Source organism: Micropterus dolomieu, linkage group LG19 (assembly GCF_021292245.1).
Source record: "Micropterus dolomieu isolate WLL.071019.BEF.003 ecotype Adirondacks linkage group LG19, ASM2129224v1, whole genome shotgun sequence".
NCBI classification, from domain to species: Eukaryota; Metazoa; Chordata; class Actinopteri; order Centrarchiformes; family Centrarchidae; genus Micropterus; species Micropterus dolomieu.
Genome location: NC_060168.1, coordinates 10868214 through 10889035, shown reverse-complemented (window position 1 = coordinate 10889035; position 20822 = coordinate 10868214). Strand labels below are relative to the sequence as shown.

Here is a 20822-nt window from a genome sequence, read left to right as displayed (position 1 = left end):
TATGTTTAAGATGGATGGGTGACAGCAATCTCAGTGGAACTGTTTAAGGTCAACAAGACACGAGTCCTGGAGGATCTTCTGTATGCCATGCCATGTCTCTACTGTATGTGCACGTGTGTGTTTGTGAGTGTGAGTGGGTCAGTGTGTGAGGGCACGCATGCATACTCGTGTGTGTAGCTGTCTTTTTCTGTGACTGCAAGTACATGCCCTGTTGAAGCACTACACGCTAGACCTTTCTCACCACTGTCTCCCTGGGGTGCCGTTTCTCTACCAGCGGGCCTCGGGTTTCTATGTGTAACAGTGATTACCTTCACCTCAACCATAAAGAGCAGGAGAGCCCAGATAACTGTAAAACACAGAGGAAACACCCCCATCTCTAGACCCTGATGAACTCTGATGGCAGGATTTGCTCAGCACAGCCTTAGCAAGCACACATAACAACTTGTGGGAATTGAGGGCCTCCAGGTGCTGGTGGACAATTCAGACCGAGTTGGCTGGAATTCTATATGAAATACGTTTTTCTCAAAGTAAAGCGGGGCCCCAGGTGTCACGTCAGCTGTAATATCTGAGGACACCCAATCAGTGTGAGATGTACAAATGTCAGTTTGATATAACAAGAACAGCCTGGCCCTGGAGCAGAGGTTAGCATGTCTGCTTCGCCAACTACATGGTTCAAATATAGATACGTGCGCACACACACCCACTTGTACTTTTTCTCTCAGATCCAACGTCTTCCCAGCTTTAATAATGTTACCATCACTCCTTTTAATATGGCAATACTGGTGAAATTATCATGCTTAGGCACCTTTTGTGTTTGAATTACACACCATACCTTCAAGGAACAAAGCCAAAATAATACCTAGCAATTTAATATAATTCTCTTTTCTGTCTAACCTTTCACAGCAGCAACTGAAAAAAACAATTGGGCCCAGTGAGATTTTTTTCACCAAAGCCTCAAGGGGTAAAAAGATACGTGATGAATTGCACTGAAGCATAAAATGCATCCTTTAACATCCCTTCCCGCATGTTTAAATAGTAATATAAAACTTAACAACATGCTTAAGCTTTATTATCAGCCATAATGCTGTCTCTGACTTAATTAGCTTAACAAACCTTTTGTAAAAGTTGTATGAGTTATAGTCACTACAGCTTGTGTCGTACAGCTTGTACATTTAATTTTCACATCAGTGAAATTTGCAATTATTTTTGAAACCGTTCAGTGGCTTCCTGTATATTATTTCTGACACCAAATGTAACGGAAATAAAATGTATGATTGTAGAAAAACAACCACGGTTACTTTACATCCGACAGGAGTCTCCATATGTGATGCACAAGAAGAACCACGAGCAGCTTGTAGGAAATGATAAGTACGAGGGCTACATTGTCGAGCTGGCTGCAGAGATAGCCAAACATGTGGGCTACCAGTACAAGCTGAAGATTGTTTCAGATGGCAAATACGGAGCCAGAGATCCTGAAACCAAGATGTGGAACGGCATGGTGGGAGAACTCGTGTATGGGGTGAGTGGACTGAGTTATGTGTTGGATTATTCCTCATTTAATGCTGAGAAATAGACATAAACTTCTAAAAGTCTAATCTGATGACAGCATGCTAACATACTTACAATGGCAATGTTAACATTCTGATGTTTACCACGTATAATGTTTGTTTACCATCATCACCATCTCATTTTAACATGTTAGCATGCTAACATTTGCTAGTCCAACTGCCAAACTTTGCCAACATTGCCATTCCTGGAGCCATTCAGCTAGTGAGGCTTTACTTACATTCTTTGCTGCATATTACATATTTTAGACCATAAAGGACTGACAGATCAATGACACTGCCTGCCTCTGTGTCTCTCCCTCAGAAAGCAGATGTGGCCGTAGCGCCTCTGACCATCACCCTGGTCCGTGAAGAAGTGATCGACTTCTCTAAGCCCTTCATGTCCCTGGGTATCTCCATCATGATCAAGAAACCCACCAAATCCAAACCTGGCGTGTTTTCATTCCTGGACCCGCTGGCTTACGAGATCTGGATGTGCATTGTGTTTGCCTACATTGGCGTCAGTGTCGTCCTGTTCCTTGTCAGTCGATTCAGCCCGTATGAGTGGCACGCCGAGGACTACGAGGAGGGAGGTGAGCCGCAGACTCCCACCCAAGCATCAGCTTCCAACGGGGTGCAGCAGGGCCAGACACCAGCGCAGCAGAACACCAATCAGCAGAGTCTTGAGCAGACCAATGAGTTCGGCATCTTCAACTCCCTTTGGTTCTCACTGGGGGCCTTTATGCAGCAGGGCTGTGATATCTCACCACGGTAAGAAACTGTGGCCACTAATTTTGATGCATTGCGTTCACAGTGCTTTGAGTCTTTTTTGCTGTTGTTTGTTGGTACACAAAGAGACAAAAAGCGCCACCTACGTACAATATATTTCTGTCTGCCACACCAACGCTTCAATGTGCTGTATTGCTTTCTTGTTCAACTCAGTTGGGCTTTGTTTATTGATATTTTGTTCTTTGCCAGTCACTTGTCATGCAGAGAAATGCTAAAAGTTTGATGAAGAGCAGCAGAGGGAGTTTATGATGTGGTCATGTTGAAGAGTGTTGTGTTTTCATTCTCCTGTCTCCAGATACGTCCTGCAGTGGTATAAACATGCCAAGAACTTCTAGGACTATAAAAACTTGTTGTTGCGAACTTGCTCCAATGTTTTAAAAATTTTAAATCCAAATCTGCCTCTCAGTCTATATGCCCATTGATCTATCAATCTGTGGGTAAAGCTTAATATCACACCCTAAAAAGACAGTTATGAAGGATCTTGGTGTGAGTATTAAGCGGTATGTGTTGGCTCCCCTCGAGTGCTCTCATGAGCTGTGGTATGAAACCCTTCTCAAAAGGTCACCAATTAAAAATCTCATTAAGTGTCTGAAATTAGAGACACTGAGGTCGACTTTCTGAGCTTTCCAGAGGGACTAGGAGGAGGAGATGAGAAGATAATGTCAGTTATCACTGTAGCTCTGAACCAGCAGAGACAGGTTAGGTCATAGATAGACAAAGAGCTTCTTGAATCTTTAAACATTAAGGTAGAGATACATTATGTATACATGCTGTGAGATGGTGCACAGTGTGAGGGTGGACGTTTGCATAATGTATCTATACTGTAGTAACTATAGTGTGAGGATGGAGAGGCTGACGCCGTTGCTTCGAAGAAACTGAAAAGGTGATAATGTCCACATCTCCTTTAAATACTGATGTGCTCTCAACCACTGTTTAAACAACTTCAAATAAATTGTTTGAGATATTGGGAAATGTGCGGATTCTCTTTCCTGCTGAGAGTTTAGTGAGAAGATCAGTTCCACTCTCATGTCTTTATGGTAAATATGACCCTGGAGCCAAGAGACACTTAGGTTAGCATAAATAGTAGTAACAGCTAGCCTGGCTCAAGATGGAGGTAAAAAAACACTCACTAGCACCTTAAGCTCACTAATGAACACTGTATATTTTATATGTTTCTTCTCATCCAACTCTCAATGATCAACAAGTTCAATGCTGAGAACACCACTAATGAAGTTTCATTCACCGTGATCGTAATGGTGAACATCACAGAGTTGGATATGTCGAAGCCTGAGAAAATCAAACCAAAATATCTGCATGGCTAGATACCACTATGGGTTAGAAAACATGTTTTCTCGTGGTTTGGATGAACCGACCCCTGCATCAGCTAAGCTGATCAGTGACCAGCAACAGGAGGCATGTTGTGTTGCAAGGCTCCCCGTTCTGAATGTAAATATTTGTTTAGAGTGGTGTTACTGCAAAATAGCAGAAGGCTCAGTCACAATTCCCTGACTGAGTGGCTGAAGGTTAAAGACATTATAGTAATGTGCAATACACAACATTTTTGTCCTGGCTTTTATCTTGTGACATTTACAAAATGTATTTTCACTTTGCTGTTACCTTACACAAATATCAGAAGGGAGAAAATCTCAGCACCTACAGGCCTGCATGCTGCAGGTGCTCAGTAGTACATGATGTAGGTCCTACTCCCACGGGCCTTCGCCTGACATTTACCAGTTTCTGCCTGGAGACTCCGCTGTGCTTCATGCAGGAGTGTTCCTCTCCTATAGAGAGAAAATGCATCTGCACTAACTATTGATTTCCTCATATGCCTTACAGAGAGAGAGAGAATGTCACCATGCATCTGCAAATTGTTTCTTACCTATGGTTTCTCTTTCAATGGATCTGTCTCACATGTGGGTTTGAAGCCTATGTGTGTGTATTTGTGTGTACTTCTCCATATGTGTGATTGACCACACATGGGTTCATGCATATTTGCACAGTATTTGCATTTGGGGAAAAGCATCTCTGCTTATGCTAGACCTTTCACTGATCGTTTGAGGGGACAAAACAGATTGTTCCTGTACTTGTGACAATTCTGTTGATGCCACCTTTGACTTCAAATTAACCAGTTGTAAGGCATACTGTATTTCATCATTAGTTTTAAAAACTGTAACAAGAATGTTAGATCCTTTTACCTGCCTCGGAGGGAGATGTGACATAGTAGCAAAATAGGTTTCAGGTAGACCAGAATATTTCCTTGGTGTCATCAGTGAGGGTGATAGCTTTAAGGGCTCATATCCTCCAAGGACTTGAGTCAGATATTATCCATTTCTTTCAAAGTCCTTCCAAGGTGACTCCCACTGTCCCTTTTTGTGTCTTTGGTGAAAGACTGTTAGGGAGTCAGTATGGCAGCAAGAAAAAACTCCACGAGTCGGTTAGCAGCAGTCCACTGTGTAGTGATCATCATGGTGGAGTCCGCTTGGTGTCTTGAAAACAAACACGATGAATGTTTCACCCCACTGATGCTGCCCTGAAGGAAACAGCTTCCCCTTGAAAATGTGGGTGACCTAGTTGCTCTAGTTAGCACAGTGTGTATTCACACACAGAGGTGCATGTTGATGTATGTCCTAAAGCATTACGAGTTCCTCTGTAGACTTAAAAGGACATGTAATAATATTGCTTGTGATTTTTTCAGATTAAACCAACAGTTCTCGTAACCTCACACATTCTGTTGTCAGGGTTTCACGGACATAGTGTACCATTGCTATCGGGATTTTTTTTATCTGGAAAAGCCTTTGGGAGAACATTTTTGTTCTTGTATGCATGTGAGCTTGTTCTTGTTTTTATATACACCGAACAAAATTTTAAACGCAACACTTCTAAAGATCTAAGACTTTCTCTATGCACACAAAAGGCCTATTTCTCTCAAATATTGTTCAACCTTTGCCAAGATAATCCATCCACCTCACAGGTGTGGCATATCAAGATGCTGATCAGACAGCATGGGTAGTGCAGGTGTGCCTTAGGCTGGCCACAATAAAAGGCCACTCACTGCCACTGCCTTTTAAAATACATCATCCGACTTCCTCCTTTTCTGCTGTTTTACGGCCATGAGAGGTCACAGCCACTATAAACGTAAATTTGGGTCGTAATAACGTGTTTCAACAAATGACCTATATGGTAAGTATCAAAAGTAAAAGTAGGCAGAATGCTACATTGTTATATTATTTAAACATTTTTAATGATGAATTATTAGTAATACTTAGCTGTTAGCTAGCTGATCATATGATTTGTATGTAGAAGTATAAAGTATAAAGAAAATACTAAAGTGCATGTACCTCAAAATTGTGTACAAGTTCAGTATATGAGTTAATGGTACTTATTTTCTATGGAAACCCCAAAGTGTACCTGTTCTTCACTTTTCTGCTAATAATCCAAGCTAGCCTAGCTAGTTAGCATTATGAAATAAAAAGTACTATAATGAAATGAAATTTAATTCCAATAAAACATATTGAAAATAAGAATTATTACAATTATAACATTTTACAATACTGAGTTGAGTTTTAATCATTTCTGAAATTATTTCACTTATTATTGGTTCATTTATATATTGTAGACACAGGCGTGGGATTATTTATTTCATCTGAACACTTGTCTTATTGTTAAAGAATATAAGAGAGCAAAAACATGTAAAAGACATTCTGTTTCTAAATTTGGTGACATTTCTGATACTGTGCTGGTAAAGGGCTCTTCACTGTGCCGTTACCACTAATAGGTGAGTACAGAATGTTCTAGAGGTGGATTCAGCTCTGAGGTAGGCAGCTCAAAGCACTTCACTCTTTTTGCGTCTCCATTTAATCAGAGACAAAAGGCCAAGGAACAACAGTAACGAGCTACTCTGTCCTGGATTAATCAGTAGGCGTGTTTAATATCCCTGTCTGCCTGTATTAGCGTGTGTGTGTGTGTGTGTGTGTGTGTGTGTGTGTGTATAGGCTGGTTCTATTAAAAAAGCACTTAAAACAATTTTCTTTGTCTGCTGCCTCACAGTATCTGATTGGACCGATCTAAAAGTATCTCTGCGTCAAGGTTTATAGGCAGCTTTGTGTGTGGGCATGCATGTGCTCATATAGTGTGTGTATACAGGCTTGTAGGTATGTATTCATACATTGATGTGATGCATTTATGTGTACAGTACTTAAGCGTGCGTGTGTGTGTGTGTGTGTGTGTGTGTTTCTCCTGCTATTTTTTCTGAGACCTTGTTTACTGTGCTCTTTCTAAATGTCAGCACTGTCAGTCAGGCCCTCCCATAAGCCCCAGTCCGTGCTGTTGGGCCCTCCCTGTGTTTATCTCTGCCGACAGGTGGACTCTATGAGTCTCCACCTTCACTCCATCCATCCATCCACCCGTTTACTTCCTCTCTAATCACCTCTTTTCAGTTTTCCTCTTCTCTCGTGTGCTCTGCTTTCCATCCTTCATAGATCTCTCTGCCTTTTCCAGTGGTTGTGTTTGACTAAGAATGCATGTGTGCCACATCCCCTCCCATCTCATGGCTTGACTCATGCTACCTGTTTCACCTGGCACACCTACCTCTGCCGAACAGCTGCACACACAAAAAGTGCGGTAGATAAAACACATGCCAATGTGTCCCTCAGCAAAACACTTAACCCCTAGTTGCTCCAGAGGCATGCAACCTCTGACATATACAGCAATTGTAAGTCGTTTTGGATTATTGGTCAGCTAAATAAGTAAATATTAATGTAAATGTAATGTAGTTGTTTCATGCAACCTCCAGGATCAGAAGCAGAAATGCTAATCACATCTAATGCTAATCACATCTAACTAGGGCTGAAACGATTCATTGATTAAATCGATTAATAAAATGCTTCGACACAATCCAATCGTTTAATCCATATAACTATTTAGCACACTGTTTCGCAGGGACATTTATTACCGTTGCACATCGCGCTTGCGCTGTGAACACGACGGATTATAATGGCGCTGTTTGCAAAGTGGAGGAAGAGAGAGAAAACAGCGAGGGACAAAGAAGAAAGTGTCCAAACTATGGGATTATTTCAAGCTAAAGAAAACAACAACTCTGTAATGTTACCGTCCGTCCACCATAAAACGAAATTTATGTCGCCTTGGCAACAGCACGTCGGCAGCAGAACAAAAAGCCCCGGTGTTCTGCCAGCGGACCAGACAAGGTAACAGTTACAGCAACTTTAACATTTAACTGAAATCATGATTGATTGTTGAGTTGAAGGCTAGCCAAAGTAAGCCGCAGTCCTCAGCTGAAAATGTACACACGTGCGTTTGTTGTTCTCTGTTTTGGGCCGTGAGTTGTAACCTCACAGTCATGAGTTAACTGGGTGTCGTGGAACTGCACCTTTTTACTCAACTGCAGCTCTCTCTGTAGCTCAGATAATCCCTGCTACCTGCGTGTGCTAATCCATCCTTTCACCCATTTTCTTGGTCTTTATAATTGCCATCTTTATAATAACAAACAACAGCTGTTTCATGTGCAGGATCGCCCATTTCACGTTTCACATTTCACGTGTGTTTTCTTGATAAAAAGTGGTTTGGAAACCTGCGTCGGGTGACACAGCCGCTGTCAGCTCATGTAGTGTGTAACCCCCTGTCACTGATCAGTCACGTAGTGGGACGCCGCCACCACCGTCAAGCAAAAGTACTTCTTAAATGACTCATTGATGAATCGTTGAAATAATCTATAGAAGCTTCGAATACTAATATCATCGTTAGCTGCAGCTCTACATCTAATGCTAGCCACATCTAACCACAGATTTTAAGGCATGTTCAGATGCATGAGCTTGTGCAATATTTAAATATGAAGGTGTTGTCTGTTTTCTTTGTCTCAATAAGTCACGTAGAATTTGTATGTTCTTCTTTCTAGTCCAAAATCTAATAGGGCCATTGCTAGTGGAAGCACCAATAGAATGCAGTAGGTTCCAATCTAGGAGAAATCTAGGATTAAATGTGTAAAACATTGCATGTGAGAAATTTAACAACAAATTAATGAGAGAGAGAGGAGCTAATCAGAAAACGAGCTCCCGTCTGTTAGCTGGTAGAAAGTATAAAAGTATAGGAAAAACAGCAGCATACATTCATCAGGATCTGTAGTGTACTTGACCTTGTGGATTTTAACTTGGCTCTCAATTTCTGTACGAAGTTTTCCAGGTGGGAGCTCTAGGCAGAAAGAGATCTTGAGTAAAAGGGTGTGGGTTCATGATGTTCCTCTACTGAATGTGTTTTGAGATGATTATGTATATGTCTGAAGTGTGTGTGTGTGTGTGTGTGCTTAGGTGTGTGTTTGTGTGTCTAATGGTCCCGTGGAGTTGTCTCCTCTCCTCGGCTCCTGTGATGCTCCTGTTACATGATTGTAGACTGAAATAAATCAGCTCTGTTCCTTACACCTTGCCTGCCACAAAAAGAAACATTGCTCTGCGGAGTCGGAGAGCCCCTGCCGTCCTAAGCGCAACAGTTTCCGACTATTTTAGACGTACCCAAGCGAGAGTTTAAACGAAAATACAACACAGGTGGTATAACAGCTAGCAGCACTCTATTTCTCAACTTAAATTTAAGGCTATAGGCCTATGCCCAAACTCGGGTCAAACAAGCACTGCTTCATGAATTTACAACAGTGGGACTGGAACTTGCGCATGCTAACTTCCAAAATGGTGAGTCTGCGGTGTCTCTCTGGCTCTTTAGTTCAATGATATTGACCACAGCAGCAATTAATCTGCGTGGCAGTCAGAATTATTCAATAATGGGTTGGGTATGTGGTGTATTATGGTAACCCGGGGAGGGTCAGTTTTTTGTCATACAGTGATGCTTGTTTTCCTCTTCAAAGGTCTAAACAGAAGAGAGCTAAACACTGTAGCCTTCACACATGTAGTTTAGATTTAGTTATTAATTCCAACACTTAAACTTAAACAACAGTTGTTCAGTCATATGAACTGTAACCAGGCATGGCAAACTGGACTGCAGTTATTTAAGCTGCAATCGTTAGCATGTCCGGCTAACTTCTAGCTTACTACCTACAGCCGCTGCTCTGCTTCTGAGGTTAATAGGTTTTAGTTTAAAAAAGCCCCATTCATATAACTAGCACAACTGCTGTGTACTTATTTCTCCAATGGCAGTGTGTGCTATCAGAGTTTAGGCTAACGTGCTCTGTCCTTTTCATTGGATTTGGGGAAGTTTACTCTCCAGTAACCTCAGCCAACGTGTGCATTACATTTGCCAAAGACATTGGTTTGTCCTCATCCTAAAAACCTTTTCTATTTTCTACTGCATTAGTGCTGGGTGATAATGGAACTTTTACAAATAAAGAAAGACAACAACACCATTTTGACTGTGCGAGAGTATCTCACTAAGTTTTCCGCTTCACCTTTGTATTTATGATGCACTCAAAGGGAATGGAAACCAGTGGCTGTCTGAATAGTGTCAAATGTAAAAACCGTTGATTTGTTAGTCATGTTTACACAATAGGCAGGTGTGGTTATTAGAAAAATATCGAATATATTTTAGAAATATTAATGTATTAATATTACACACATAAAAAATAAAGGACCAATAAACATGAAAGTTTCTAAAAGGGGTTTGCCTACCTATAAATGCCAATGTTTAAAAACTATTTTACATTAATTGGGTGGACAGTGAAGGTTGAATGCGGGCACAGACCGCCACAACCAGCTGTTATTACAACGCAATAAAAAAATAACCACAGGCAACTGCTCTTTCAAAGGCACAATAGGATTTATGTACTTATAATAATAAACCACTATCATCTGTTGGGGCAGGCAGACTTGCAAAGCTTAAGACAAAGGATTAGGAACCAAAATGGCGGATACACTATACCTATCCTCACCAAGATGGCGTAGAGCACAGCTGGAGTTTAGGCTACACGCTGTGTGTGGATTCCAGATGTGTATGTGTAGATGTGTGTAAAGTGTGTGTGTGGATGTTAGTGTAGGAAGCAATAAAGAGGAAAAGGCATACAGAGGACGGTATTTTAGATCCTGGTTGTTGCGGCTGTAACTTGCGGAGAGAGAGCAATCTTATTAAGAACATTTCTAACTACAAAGCACTACAGCAAGTGCTGGGGGCAGTATTGCTTCCACTGTCTGCCATGACTGCAAGACTACTCACGAAGAAGAAGCATTCATGCAAGAAGCGGAAAGCAGCAGAGAAACAGCACTATGTTTTGTATTGTTTTTTTCAAGTTTTCTATGCTATTTCATCACTGAATACACTTTGCGAAGTTTTCAGGCGAGAAATCAATGTAGAACTTGAATATTGGAAGTTTTACGAAAGTTGATGGCGAATCGAAAATGTGCTTACGAGGTTAGCTGTGTCAGCCAGCCGGCCAGTCACGCCCACAAAGCCCTCTGGTCCCAGTTAAGCCCTGGATATACTTGCTTTTTAACAATGTGTAGGCATAGACTGGTGTCTGTGACGCACATTCTTGCCTGCGTACTTTGCGTGTACCTGGAGGATTAAACATGAATCCACTTGGGGGCAGGCCAGGACCGGATCATCCCTTGCAGACTCCGGGTTATCTTCCCTTACAACCTCCGCACATCATAAACAAACCAAACATAGCACACTGGAGCAGGATATGATTTTAATGAGACATCATAATGATCTCGATAATTGCAGATTAGCTCCAGGAGTTTTATTGTAAACAACCCGCCATAAATCTCCGATCGACATACCACGTTCATGTGCTGAATTGCACAACCCGTCCAAAGGAACGCAGTCATCTTGCGTACGCAAACGCATAGTTAAAAGCAAGTATATCCATCCATATATCCTTTACACAGACCACTGCTGCAGCAGCAACAACAGAGCAGCAACCACAGAGGAAAGGCCGCAACTGTAAGATAGTTTCAATGCTCATACCGTTATTATTCTGTCTTCACAATCTGAGTAATGGTTTAACATTTTAAAGTAAATCAAGAAACATCTGGCTCGTGATGTAGCCTACAGAAAATTCTCCACTTATAAAACTTATAAGCACTTTGGAAACATAAACTACAGAAGTAGTATGAAAGTGGGCTGTTGCTTTATTATTCTAAATAGCCAATACATTGTTAGTGTACAGTTGTGGTTGTAGTACTTTTAATGTGCTTATTGTTTTAGGTGATGAAGCCTGTTGTCTTGGAGCAGCCTCTCCATAACTCTTTGCATTCTTGGTTTTGAGTGCTGGCTAAGCTAATGTTCTTTTAGATGTATTAGCTGTTCTGGCAATTTATATCTTACAGCATTATTGTACGTTTCTTATACTGTTTGATGTCATTCAAGTATCAAGAACATTCCACTTCTGCACCCTTGGTACTTTTCTACTTTTTGGTTCTCATATACGCTGATGACCCAGGACCCCTTTCTGGCCTGCAAGGTGTCAGACAAGTTCCTGTTTGCAACAGTTCCAGTAACTGCCACTCACAATCATCTCTTTGCAAAGCAACAGATGTCAAAATAACACACTCCACGGCTCTATAAAAACACACACACTTCACTCCTTTGTACTCTCCTACAGACTGCTTTGTACTCTGTATGATTTGTACCTCTGAGGCCTCAGAATAAATACGACAAAGACAGCTCTGTGTTCAGGACCAACTTTATTTCACATCTCCAGAATGGTTAGTTTCCATTACATAGCAAACACGTTAAGTGCAATAGTAAATCAGTGACTTATAGGAGTAGCCTACGCTAGTGTTCATTCTGGATAGTACCTAATGGTAACGTTAGCTAGTTAGGCTGTGTGTTGGGGATCAGTAATTTACTTTGAAGAAAGATGTTTAATTAGTTAAATGGTTTAATTAGGGTTAGGGGGTGACAAAAATAATCGTGACTAGTCGACTAATCGAATAACTAATTAACAGATTAGTCGACTACAAAAATAATCATTAGTTGCAGCCCTACTAATAAGCAGAAAAACACGCAGCAATAAACAGGACACAGTGGCCTTTATCCCACAGACAATCACCACAATGAAGCTTCAGATTAAAATCAATCTAATCTCTTCCTAGATACAAGACTCTTACTGAAATCGCTTCTTGATGTGATGTGATGTGTCAGTCCCTTTAGCTAAACTGGGGTACTGCACTGACGAATTACAACCAACGGCTCACGGTGCATTCACATGCTCCTTGGATGGTCCCATTTCCGAGTTGGGAGGTGGTTCTTCCGACATCAGCGCGTGTTCATGTGCTCTTAGGTCAGAATGTGGAATCAACATGGACACTACTACACAGATGTGTTGGATTAGGATTATCAGAGCATATAAACAACACACAGACATCTATGTCATCTTAATTTATAAATCAAACAAAAAGGCTGTGAAAACTGTCAACATATGGTCCTCTTTTATTATCTTTAAATAATATAGACTACCCCTGAAGAGTTTTTGTTATTATGTCTTCTTATATATTTGTATACTGTTCTGTATACTTTATGTCCCAGGTACACTTTATTCCTTTTTTTGAAATATAGATTTAAGTAGCAAAACAAATATTCCTATTATTCCGACACCATCAGAATGCACCATCAGTCAACGCTCACCCCCCCTTTCCAAGTGCACAGGAGAAGCTACGGTGTCTGATACGCTCTGTCGGCTCTTGTGCTAAATGATACTGAACTACTACTGCTACTACAACTAATACTACTACTACTACTTTTGCTTGTTTTTCAATATAGTGAAGAAACGCACTCTGTAGAGCAGTTTGTCCGTTTGGGCTACTGTAGAAACATGGTGGTGCAATACGGCAACTTCCATGTAAGAGGACCAACGGTGTATGTAGATAAAAATGGTAATAAAAATATTACGGTTCATTATGTAAGGTCTTTATACACCACTGAAAACATCATCCATCCATCGTCAATCGCTTATCCTTTGTACAGGGTCGCGGGGGGCTGGAGCCAATCCCAGCTGACATTGGGCGAAAGGCGGGGTACACCCTGGACAGCTCGCCAGTCCATCGCAGCACTGAAAACATAGTTATGTATATTATATTGCATTTCTGTCAATAGATCCTCCTAAACACTAAAAACACTGGACCTCTGAAGGCTTTTTGTGTTACATGCAGGCCTCATCTGGGCCATCTCAGCCCCCTGCATTACAAAGTTAATAAAATCATAATTGTAATGTTGTCTGGTTTGTTGTATGATCAAATGCAAGTGGCTGTTCAGTAGCTTATGAAGCCACAAGGGAGGAGCCAAGTGAATTTTTGTGATCAAGGGAATTATTGATCTTCCACAGAGTTCAATTACGTATCACTTTGCGTTGTTGTTGTCCTTATTATCATTAACAACAAGAAATTAGATCATGTTACACACCACTGAGTTACATAATTGTGGGGTTAGTGAGTTGCTATCAAAGCAGTTGGGGAAGACTTGGTAGGAAGGAATAATTTATTCATAAAGAGACGGTTCAGTTTAGTCCGTGGCATCGCTTATGTTTTATTTATCTGGAAATTGCATGAAGGCAACTTTTGATCATACATGCATGCATACTCACTAGCAGAAAATAGTGATACACACACACACACACACACACACAAACACCCCTAGAGGATCTCACTGGGGCATCACACTTTGTACACAGGCAAAGATACCATCCCCTCAGAGGGGTATACTCTGTCAAATCTGCATATAAAACACAGTCACACAGAGGCACACATATATTTCCAGCAGCAGAGAGGGGTTTTGCTGTTATCTAGCTGTGACAGCATATGAATGTCTTTTCTGCAAACATGAATTATACACCAGAACCAAGGCCACATGGGAAATCTACCTGGACCAAAGTGGATAGTTTGACTGGAAAGATGTGCGCTGTGATGCTCAGAGGCTTATCAGTCAGCCCCGTGTCCTCTAACCTGTAAGTTGAAAGGAGCCCTAATGAGAGATTTCACTCTGTAATGGCAAGTCCATCCTACTATAGGGGTGGGAGCCCTGATAGAGAGAAAGACAGCAAGGAGGAGGAGATGACTAAAGTCTCTCTCCGCTCAGCTGTACTGTTTGGGGTGCAGGGAGTGCTACCATGGCAACCGTAAAGAGACAGACTTTTCTGTCAGAGGAGTGCAGCTTCACATCAAGTGTCTCCGGTCTGTGAAACTGCATGCGAGTGCACGTGCATGTCACCCTCTCTGTGTTATTATACAGCCAGATTTAATGTACTGTAAGTCAGTCAGTCCTCTGTGTGTGCGTTGATGGTTATTGATTTTCAGTGAACAGTTGTGATGTATCTGTGTTTGGACTCCTGTTCTCTCACTGGAGTGACTAAGAGGCTTTGCGTATGTGTGTGGGCGCGTAGCGAGCGCTCTCACAGCTCGCCAGCACTGACTTATCTCAGGTTATATGAGGCAAAGACATCATCTGTGATATCATTCAGCAAACCTGTGTACAGCCACAGAAACTGATTACAGTCATATCTCAATCATATCGATGCCTCTGCAGCAACACCCAAAGCTAAATTGTTGTGTTGTGATGCACCCCAACTGGAACAAGCCATATGTTGCAAAGCAGCCACTTAACTTGGCTGCTTCTTAATGAAACAAACATGCATTAAACAGTTGCATAGCATTTTGAATCTGAATGCGTTTTGTCAAATTTTCCATAGCGTACTGGTCTACCAGCTTTTGGTGCTGCTGCTGCAGGCTGGTAACAACATTATCATAATGTTCTCTTTTCAACTCAGTGGCATGCTAATACTGACCTTTAGACGGAGAAAGTGGGGGGGGCTGTTTTAATAAATCATTATTTTTGTGCTCCCTGCTTAAAGTGTGTATGTTATTTTGGCCTTGAAGATGAAAGCACTCTGAAAATACGCAATCTAACAATCGTGAGCCTGTCAAAACAAAAGCACAAACAGCCAAGCAAACAAAATCAGAAGTAAACCCACCATTTTGCCACAATATTGGCCATAACATTCTCTTCCCCCTAGAGTCTCATTTAGCAATAGAGAGAGACAGAATGAAGTGGTGGAAAGCTACAAACACACTGTAAGCGTCAGATGAGTGTATTTCCAGAAGTGTCTGTGGTCAGGTGTGCACTAAAAGCATTGTGTATTGCACATCAGACCAATTTGGCATGTCTGCTCCGAGCTTAGTTCAATTCTAAAGACGCAGTGGAGGACCAAATTGTCCTTTTTTCATGTGGTTTCAGGAACTACAGTGACCTATATGTAGGCAGAATTACATAAAAAGGTAATCACGTTTATAAATACTTTATTCTGGTTAATTATCCTGACATGCCCACATTATTATGCATGTTTTTAACTGGCTGGTTTTATACCGTTGAGGCAGTAGGGAATCAAGAGCTTAATAAAACTTTTAACAATTCATAGCATATACAAGCTGCCATGGCATAGTTGAGCAAACGCTAATTAACAGAAGCCATGTGATATAAGTCAGCAAATTGAAAAGGCAGTTAAACCAGCAGAGTACAGCTGAGATGTATTGGCAAAATATGAGTATAATAATTAAGGTTTTTGTTGATACACAGAATAAAGTATGAAACATTTTTTGCTGTGATTTGTGATGTGACACGATGAAGCAGCAGCTCTTTGCCTGCATTGCACACATCAAATTAGATCAAATCTCTGTTGAGAAATATTGTTGTGAGCCAGGTTTAGGTGTGAAGAAGTTTCGGAGACTGATGAAGACTTAACATAGCATGGTTTATTGAGCCCGGCCGAGGAGATACAGTGCCAGCATACAACATGTGATCACGTCAAATGCCAACACCAGATCTGAAGGATAACATCTTGTGGTCCCTTTTATGTTTCTGTCTTCCCCCTAGTGCCTGTAGGTTTCTCTATTAGGTCACCTTTCACCTCCTGACCTGGAGCTTTAAATCATCACACCCAGAGGGAATTATTGAAACAAATAAGTGAAATTAATAATTTCTGCAGCAATAAGATATTCTTAACTTCTAAGCTGATTACACATTTTGTAAGTTACATTGATTATTATTCTCATCATAACACAATACGCTTAAAACCTGAAAACAGTAATTTTAAAACTCACTTAGAAAACATAAGATGTGAGTCAAACCATGAGATGTAATTTTTGAGTCAAAACATGAGATGTAATTTTTGAGAAAATGTCTATTGGTGAATATCTGAAGTAGTAGTTTAGTATTGTTTACTGTTTACAACATTATGTAGCAGTAGATTTCATTAATTATCTTCAATGATCCAAGAAATATCTACTTTTGATCTTTTTGCTTACTTTAGACCATAACGACCTTCATTGAAATAGAAAATAGTCAACTTCTTGCAACTCAATGAAAATTAGTTAAACTTTAATGATTAAAATGTAGTAACCTGATAATTGGCACTCAATTATTATGATCACTAATTAAGATTAGATTAGATTTATTCTATTAAAACGCTCTCACGTCTAACAGTGAACAACTAGGTGATAACCTTTGTTTATAGAATCTGAACAATGGAGGAAAGGAAAGTAGAGTTTGATTCTGATCATGGGAAATAGTTTCTGAGTTTAAGGTTTGTTTAATCCTAATTTTAGTATTTTTTAATTTCTTTAATAACAGCAGGTACTCGGGTGTCTATCACTAATTTTAAATTCTGACCCCAATAAAAACATTTTACATAAAACCAATGAATAAAAGAACAATGATGAGCCAGCCAAAATTAATAAATGGAAGGGACCTCCTCTAGACCAACCCACAAAGGGTCGTAGGATCTGAGTTGTCCCCTCTAACCTGATTTTTTGAACTAAAGCTAACAGAAAATAAAGCCGCAAAAACAGGACTACGGGACCCATCAAAACAAAGAAACATCAAAAGTAGAAACCTACATTAGTCTGTTATAGACACCAACTGTTGCTTTTATTTATATATGTTTTGAACATGTCTGTTTGTCTTTGGATACTTTAATTAGTTTACCTGAATATTTGCTAAAGAAGGGGATGAGTCATGGTTCATTTATTACTATTTCAAAATTATCTCATTACATTATTCAACTTACTTTATAAGTTCTCTACACTTTATGTAATTAAGCTAAGCCTTGCACCATATTTCTGTTCTTAGACCAGCTATATTGCATTATGTTAACATAATAACATATGGATATTATGGAAAGGGTATTGAAATTCTCTAATTCTCTAAAGTTTACTACAGAGATATGAGCAGTTATCGACCCCTGAACAGATTTAAGCTAATCATTTTACTCTTAGTCATAAATGAGCAACTCTATATTGTGTGTGGCAATTTAGTAGCCTTACCTCATGTACGCTACAGATGTTAATACTTTAAGGTTGGTAATACAGATTAACCTCCAACAATAAGAAAGCAACTGTTTTTTTTTTAATCTGGGAGGGGAGGTGGGCGGTGCCTTGTAAAAATCTTAACCTTTATTAGTTTAATTAAAGGAAAAACTCAAATCGTACATGTCAAAAATTTCACAATCTGCTTTGGTGAACTTAATTTGAATAAACATTTGAGAGTGCATTAATCTTGGTATAGTTTGACATATTCTTTTGTGCTTTGGAAGCACTCATTGAAAATACTAAATTCAGCTGTTTATCAAATATTGTTAACATTAAGTTTTATTTTCAGCATTTTGCAGTTTTAGTTTGCAACACAGCCTCTATCACGGGCCTAAGACATGAAGCAACATATTTAGCGCTCTTTGGCACTTTTTTAGCTCTTCAGCCACTTACTCAGTGTTTGCCATTCTCAGTCACAGCATGACACTGATAAGCCACAGCTGACTACGTTGTCATACATTCTTTCATATATTTGAAATCCCAAGCTGGATTTCCATAGTTTGGAGTAACCTTTAATTTAGCCATTTGCTGTTCACTTTTATCAACAACTCTTTACATGGTCATTCAGCCTTTATTAATTCACATATAGGCAAAGTGTAGAAAACCAGGACTTTTTCCAGGACTTTCTGCAGGCGTGTGTGTAAAACATTGCTTATATTCTGACTTAATATCAGGGACATTCTGATTTGCATTCTTGACTCTGGTTGCCAGATACTGGCAGATTGATCATTTTGTTCTACATTTTTACTTTTATCATCCAAAAAATCATTGTGTTTATTTTTGTTGGTTTAAATGTTTACACGAGTGAATTGACTACAGATAAATTTTTAGCCTCTGCTATGGACTGATTACCTATTTAGAATTCACAAACCGTAAACATGCATTGACACATTTAACATCAAACAATAAACACAAACATTCAATAAACACTGCTACTGCATCAAAAGTGTCCACACTTCTTCTTATTTTTATATGTCAGTGGTTGGCAATTTGATGACTTGGGAGTGAAATACTCAGATTTCAAGCATGTTCACCTTGTGTACACAACTTAAATGTCTAGGCCTCTGAAGCCGGAAGCAAACAGAGCCTTCGTTCCCTCTGGACACAGTCTCAGCACCGTTCTCGATTAACCGAAATAAGACCCTCATATCGTGCTTACCACAGAACGTCTTCCCCAAAGAGTTAACCTCACGGTGCGGTATTCGACTGTGTCGGGTACAGCCCGAAGCGGTCCTGGAAACTACCACCCTTTCGCTGGGCTGCGTCGGTTAAACACCACGCAGTCTTGGAAGTCTCAAACCTACTGACCAACCACTGCCCTTCATACAAGGATTTTATAGATCAAATTCATAGAGTTTAGACCTGTTGTGCTCACTGGATTACTTATTTTAGTTTTTAAATTTGAACATTCATTATATGACACATTTGTCCCGAGCCCTGCTTGCAGAGAGATCAGCCAGGACACCGTCCCCAGACTTGGATCCTCTTTTAATCTTGTGTGTAAATGTTTTTTAATAATCTTAGAAATTATTCTCAGACAGATTATAGTTACTACACAGATTTTCTTTGATCTCGTCAAACACAACATGGCAAGGCAAAAATAAAATAAATTTGCACTTACCAGTTGTTGTTTTGTTGAGATCCTGTTCACGTGACGCCAATTGTTGAGAAGTATTGTTGTGAGCCAGGTTCAGGTGTGAAGAAGTTTCGGAGACTGATGAAGACTTAACATAGCATGGTGTATTGAGCCTGGCCGAGGAGATACTGTGCCAGAATACAACATGTGAACACGTCAAATGCCAACACCAAATCTGAAGGATAACATCTTGTGGTCCCTTTTATGTTTCTGTCTTCCCCCTAGTGCCTGTAGGTTTCTCTATTAGGTCTCCTTTCACCTAGAACACCTATCTATCTGATGTTTAGACTCCAATGCGTCGTCATATTGGAATCTCTCACTATCCATTAGTATCTGTGGAGCCAGTTAGTTCTTGTAAACAATCTTGTAGGACTCAACCTTGTAAGATTCCCAGAGAACACTGATATCTGCTAGCCTGACGTCTGAGCTACTGTCTCTAGCTAATCAGTCTATTGTTGTCTTCTTGACGAGGACAAGTACGTGTGAGAAATACCTAAAGCTATAATGTCAAACACTTATGGTGTCAGCTACATTACTCTAAGCTAGACCTGTCTTACCTTTCCCTGCCATCAATCAAGACACCTAAGAAATATTCTCAACACCCTCAATTATCACAGTGTTTTTAGACTTGTTAGAGAGAATACAGACGCTGTATGGACACAACTTAGAAATCCCTCTATAGAGCTGTGTATGGTATATCCTTCCAGACATAACAAATAAAGTAGCCCTCGACTTGGTTGTCATTACATGTAAAAAACAAACCAAAAAACCCAATTATTTTGGGGAAATAACTGATCTTTGTGTGACTGAGGGCACATAAAGACACACACAGTTCCACTTTGTCTTCTGTGGTCTTGTTGTGTTAAGTAGTGGATGCTCTCTGATGTGGTCTTGATATAAATAATGCTCTGGTGTGGTCGTAGCTCTGTCATCATTTCCACATCTAGTAAGCTGGTGGCTAAGGACGTTTCCTGCAGTTCACCACAGCAGTGGCCAATTAGTCAGCATATAGGCCTTAAAAATGCGTTAATACACAGAGTATATGTGTATGTGTGTATACCTCCCTGCCTGCTGTGTCTGTAGGTTTTTCTGCTTCTATTTTCTGCACGTCTCTGTCTTGCAGGCTCCACTTTGCCTGCCTCTGTCACTCTCATCTTGTCGTTGCTACTGACTCGCAAAAAACAAGTCTTGTCCGTCCAGACATATTGGGAGTGGCTGTGCCCAATCATTAAGGAGATAGAGCTGTCTCGCTCATTTCTAAGAAGCAAAAAAAGCAGCGTAGCATAAAACTCCTTTTCCATCCCTGATTTGTCTTAGAATCACACCATAATTAGAGACCATTTTCTTTCTCATTTAAACCTCTGTAATTCCTAATCCATTGTAATGTGGCCATTACTGACTCATTTTTTACACTTGCTAAAGTCATTAGTCATTGCTAATTACCATATCGAATAGAGGAGGCCAGCCAGGGGAATTCTAATGAGAGTTTGGTGCTGCAGCAGATTCTCAGGGAGCTGTGGGTGGAGATCATATAGCAAAGGA

The 20822-nt window shown here is 40.3% G+C and overlaps 1 protein-coding gene across 1 annotated transcript in view; it reads left to right on the top strand.

The window, feature by feature from the left end:
* The window catches only part of gria1a (glutamate receptor, ionotropic, AMPA 1a), a 91235-nt gene that overhangs the window by 50656 nt on the left and 19757 nt on the right, over window positions 1–20822 (top strand). Inside the window, exons 11-12 of the mRNA XM_046031488.1 lie at window positions 1313–1519; window positions 1870–2315. Coding sequence (XP_045887444.1) covers window positions 1313–1519; window positions 1870–2315 — 653 coding nt within the window. The remainder of the gene's footprint in view (window positions 1–1312; window positions 1520–1869; window positions 2316–20822) is intronic.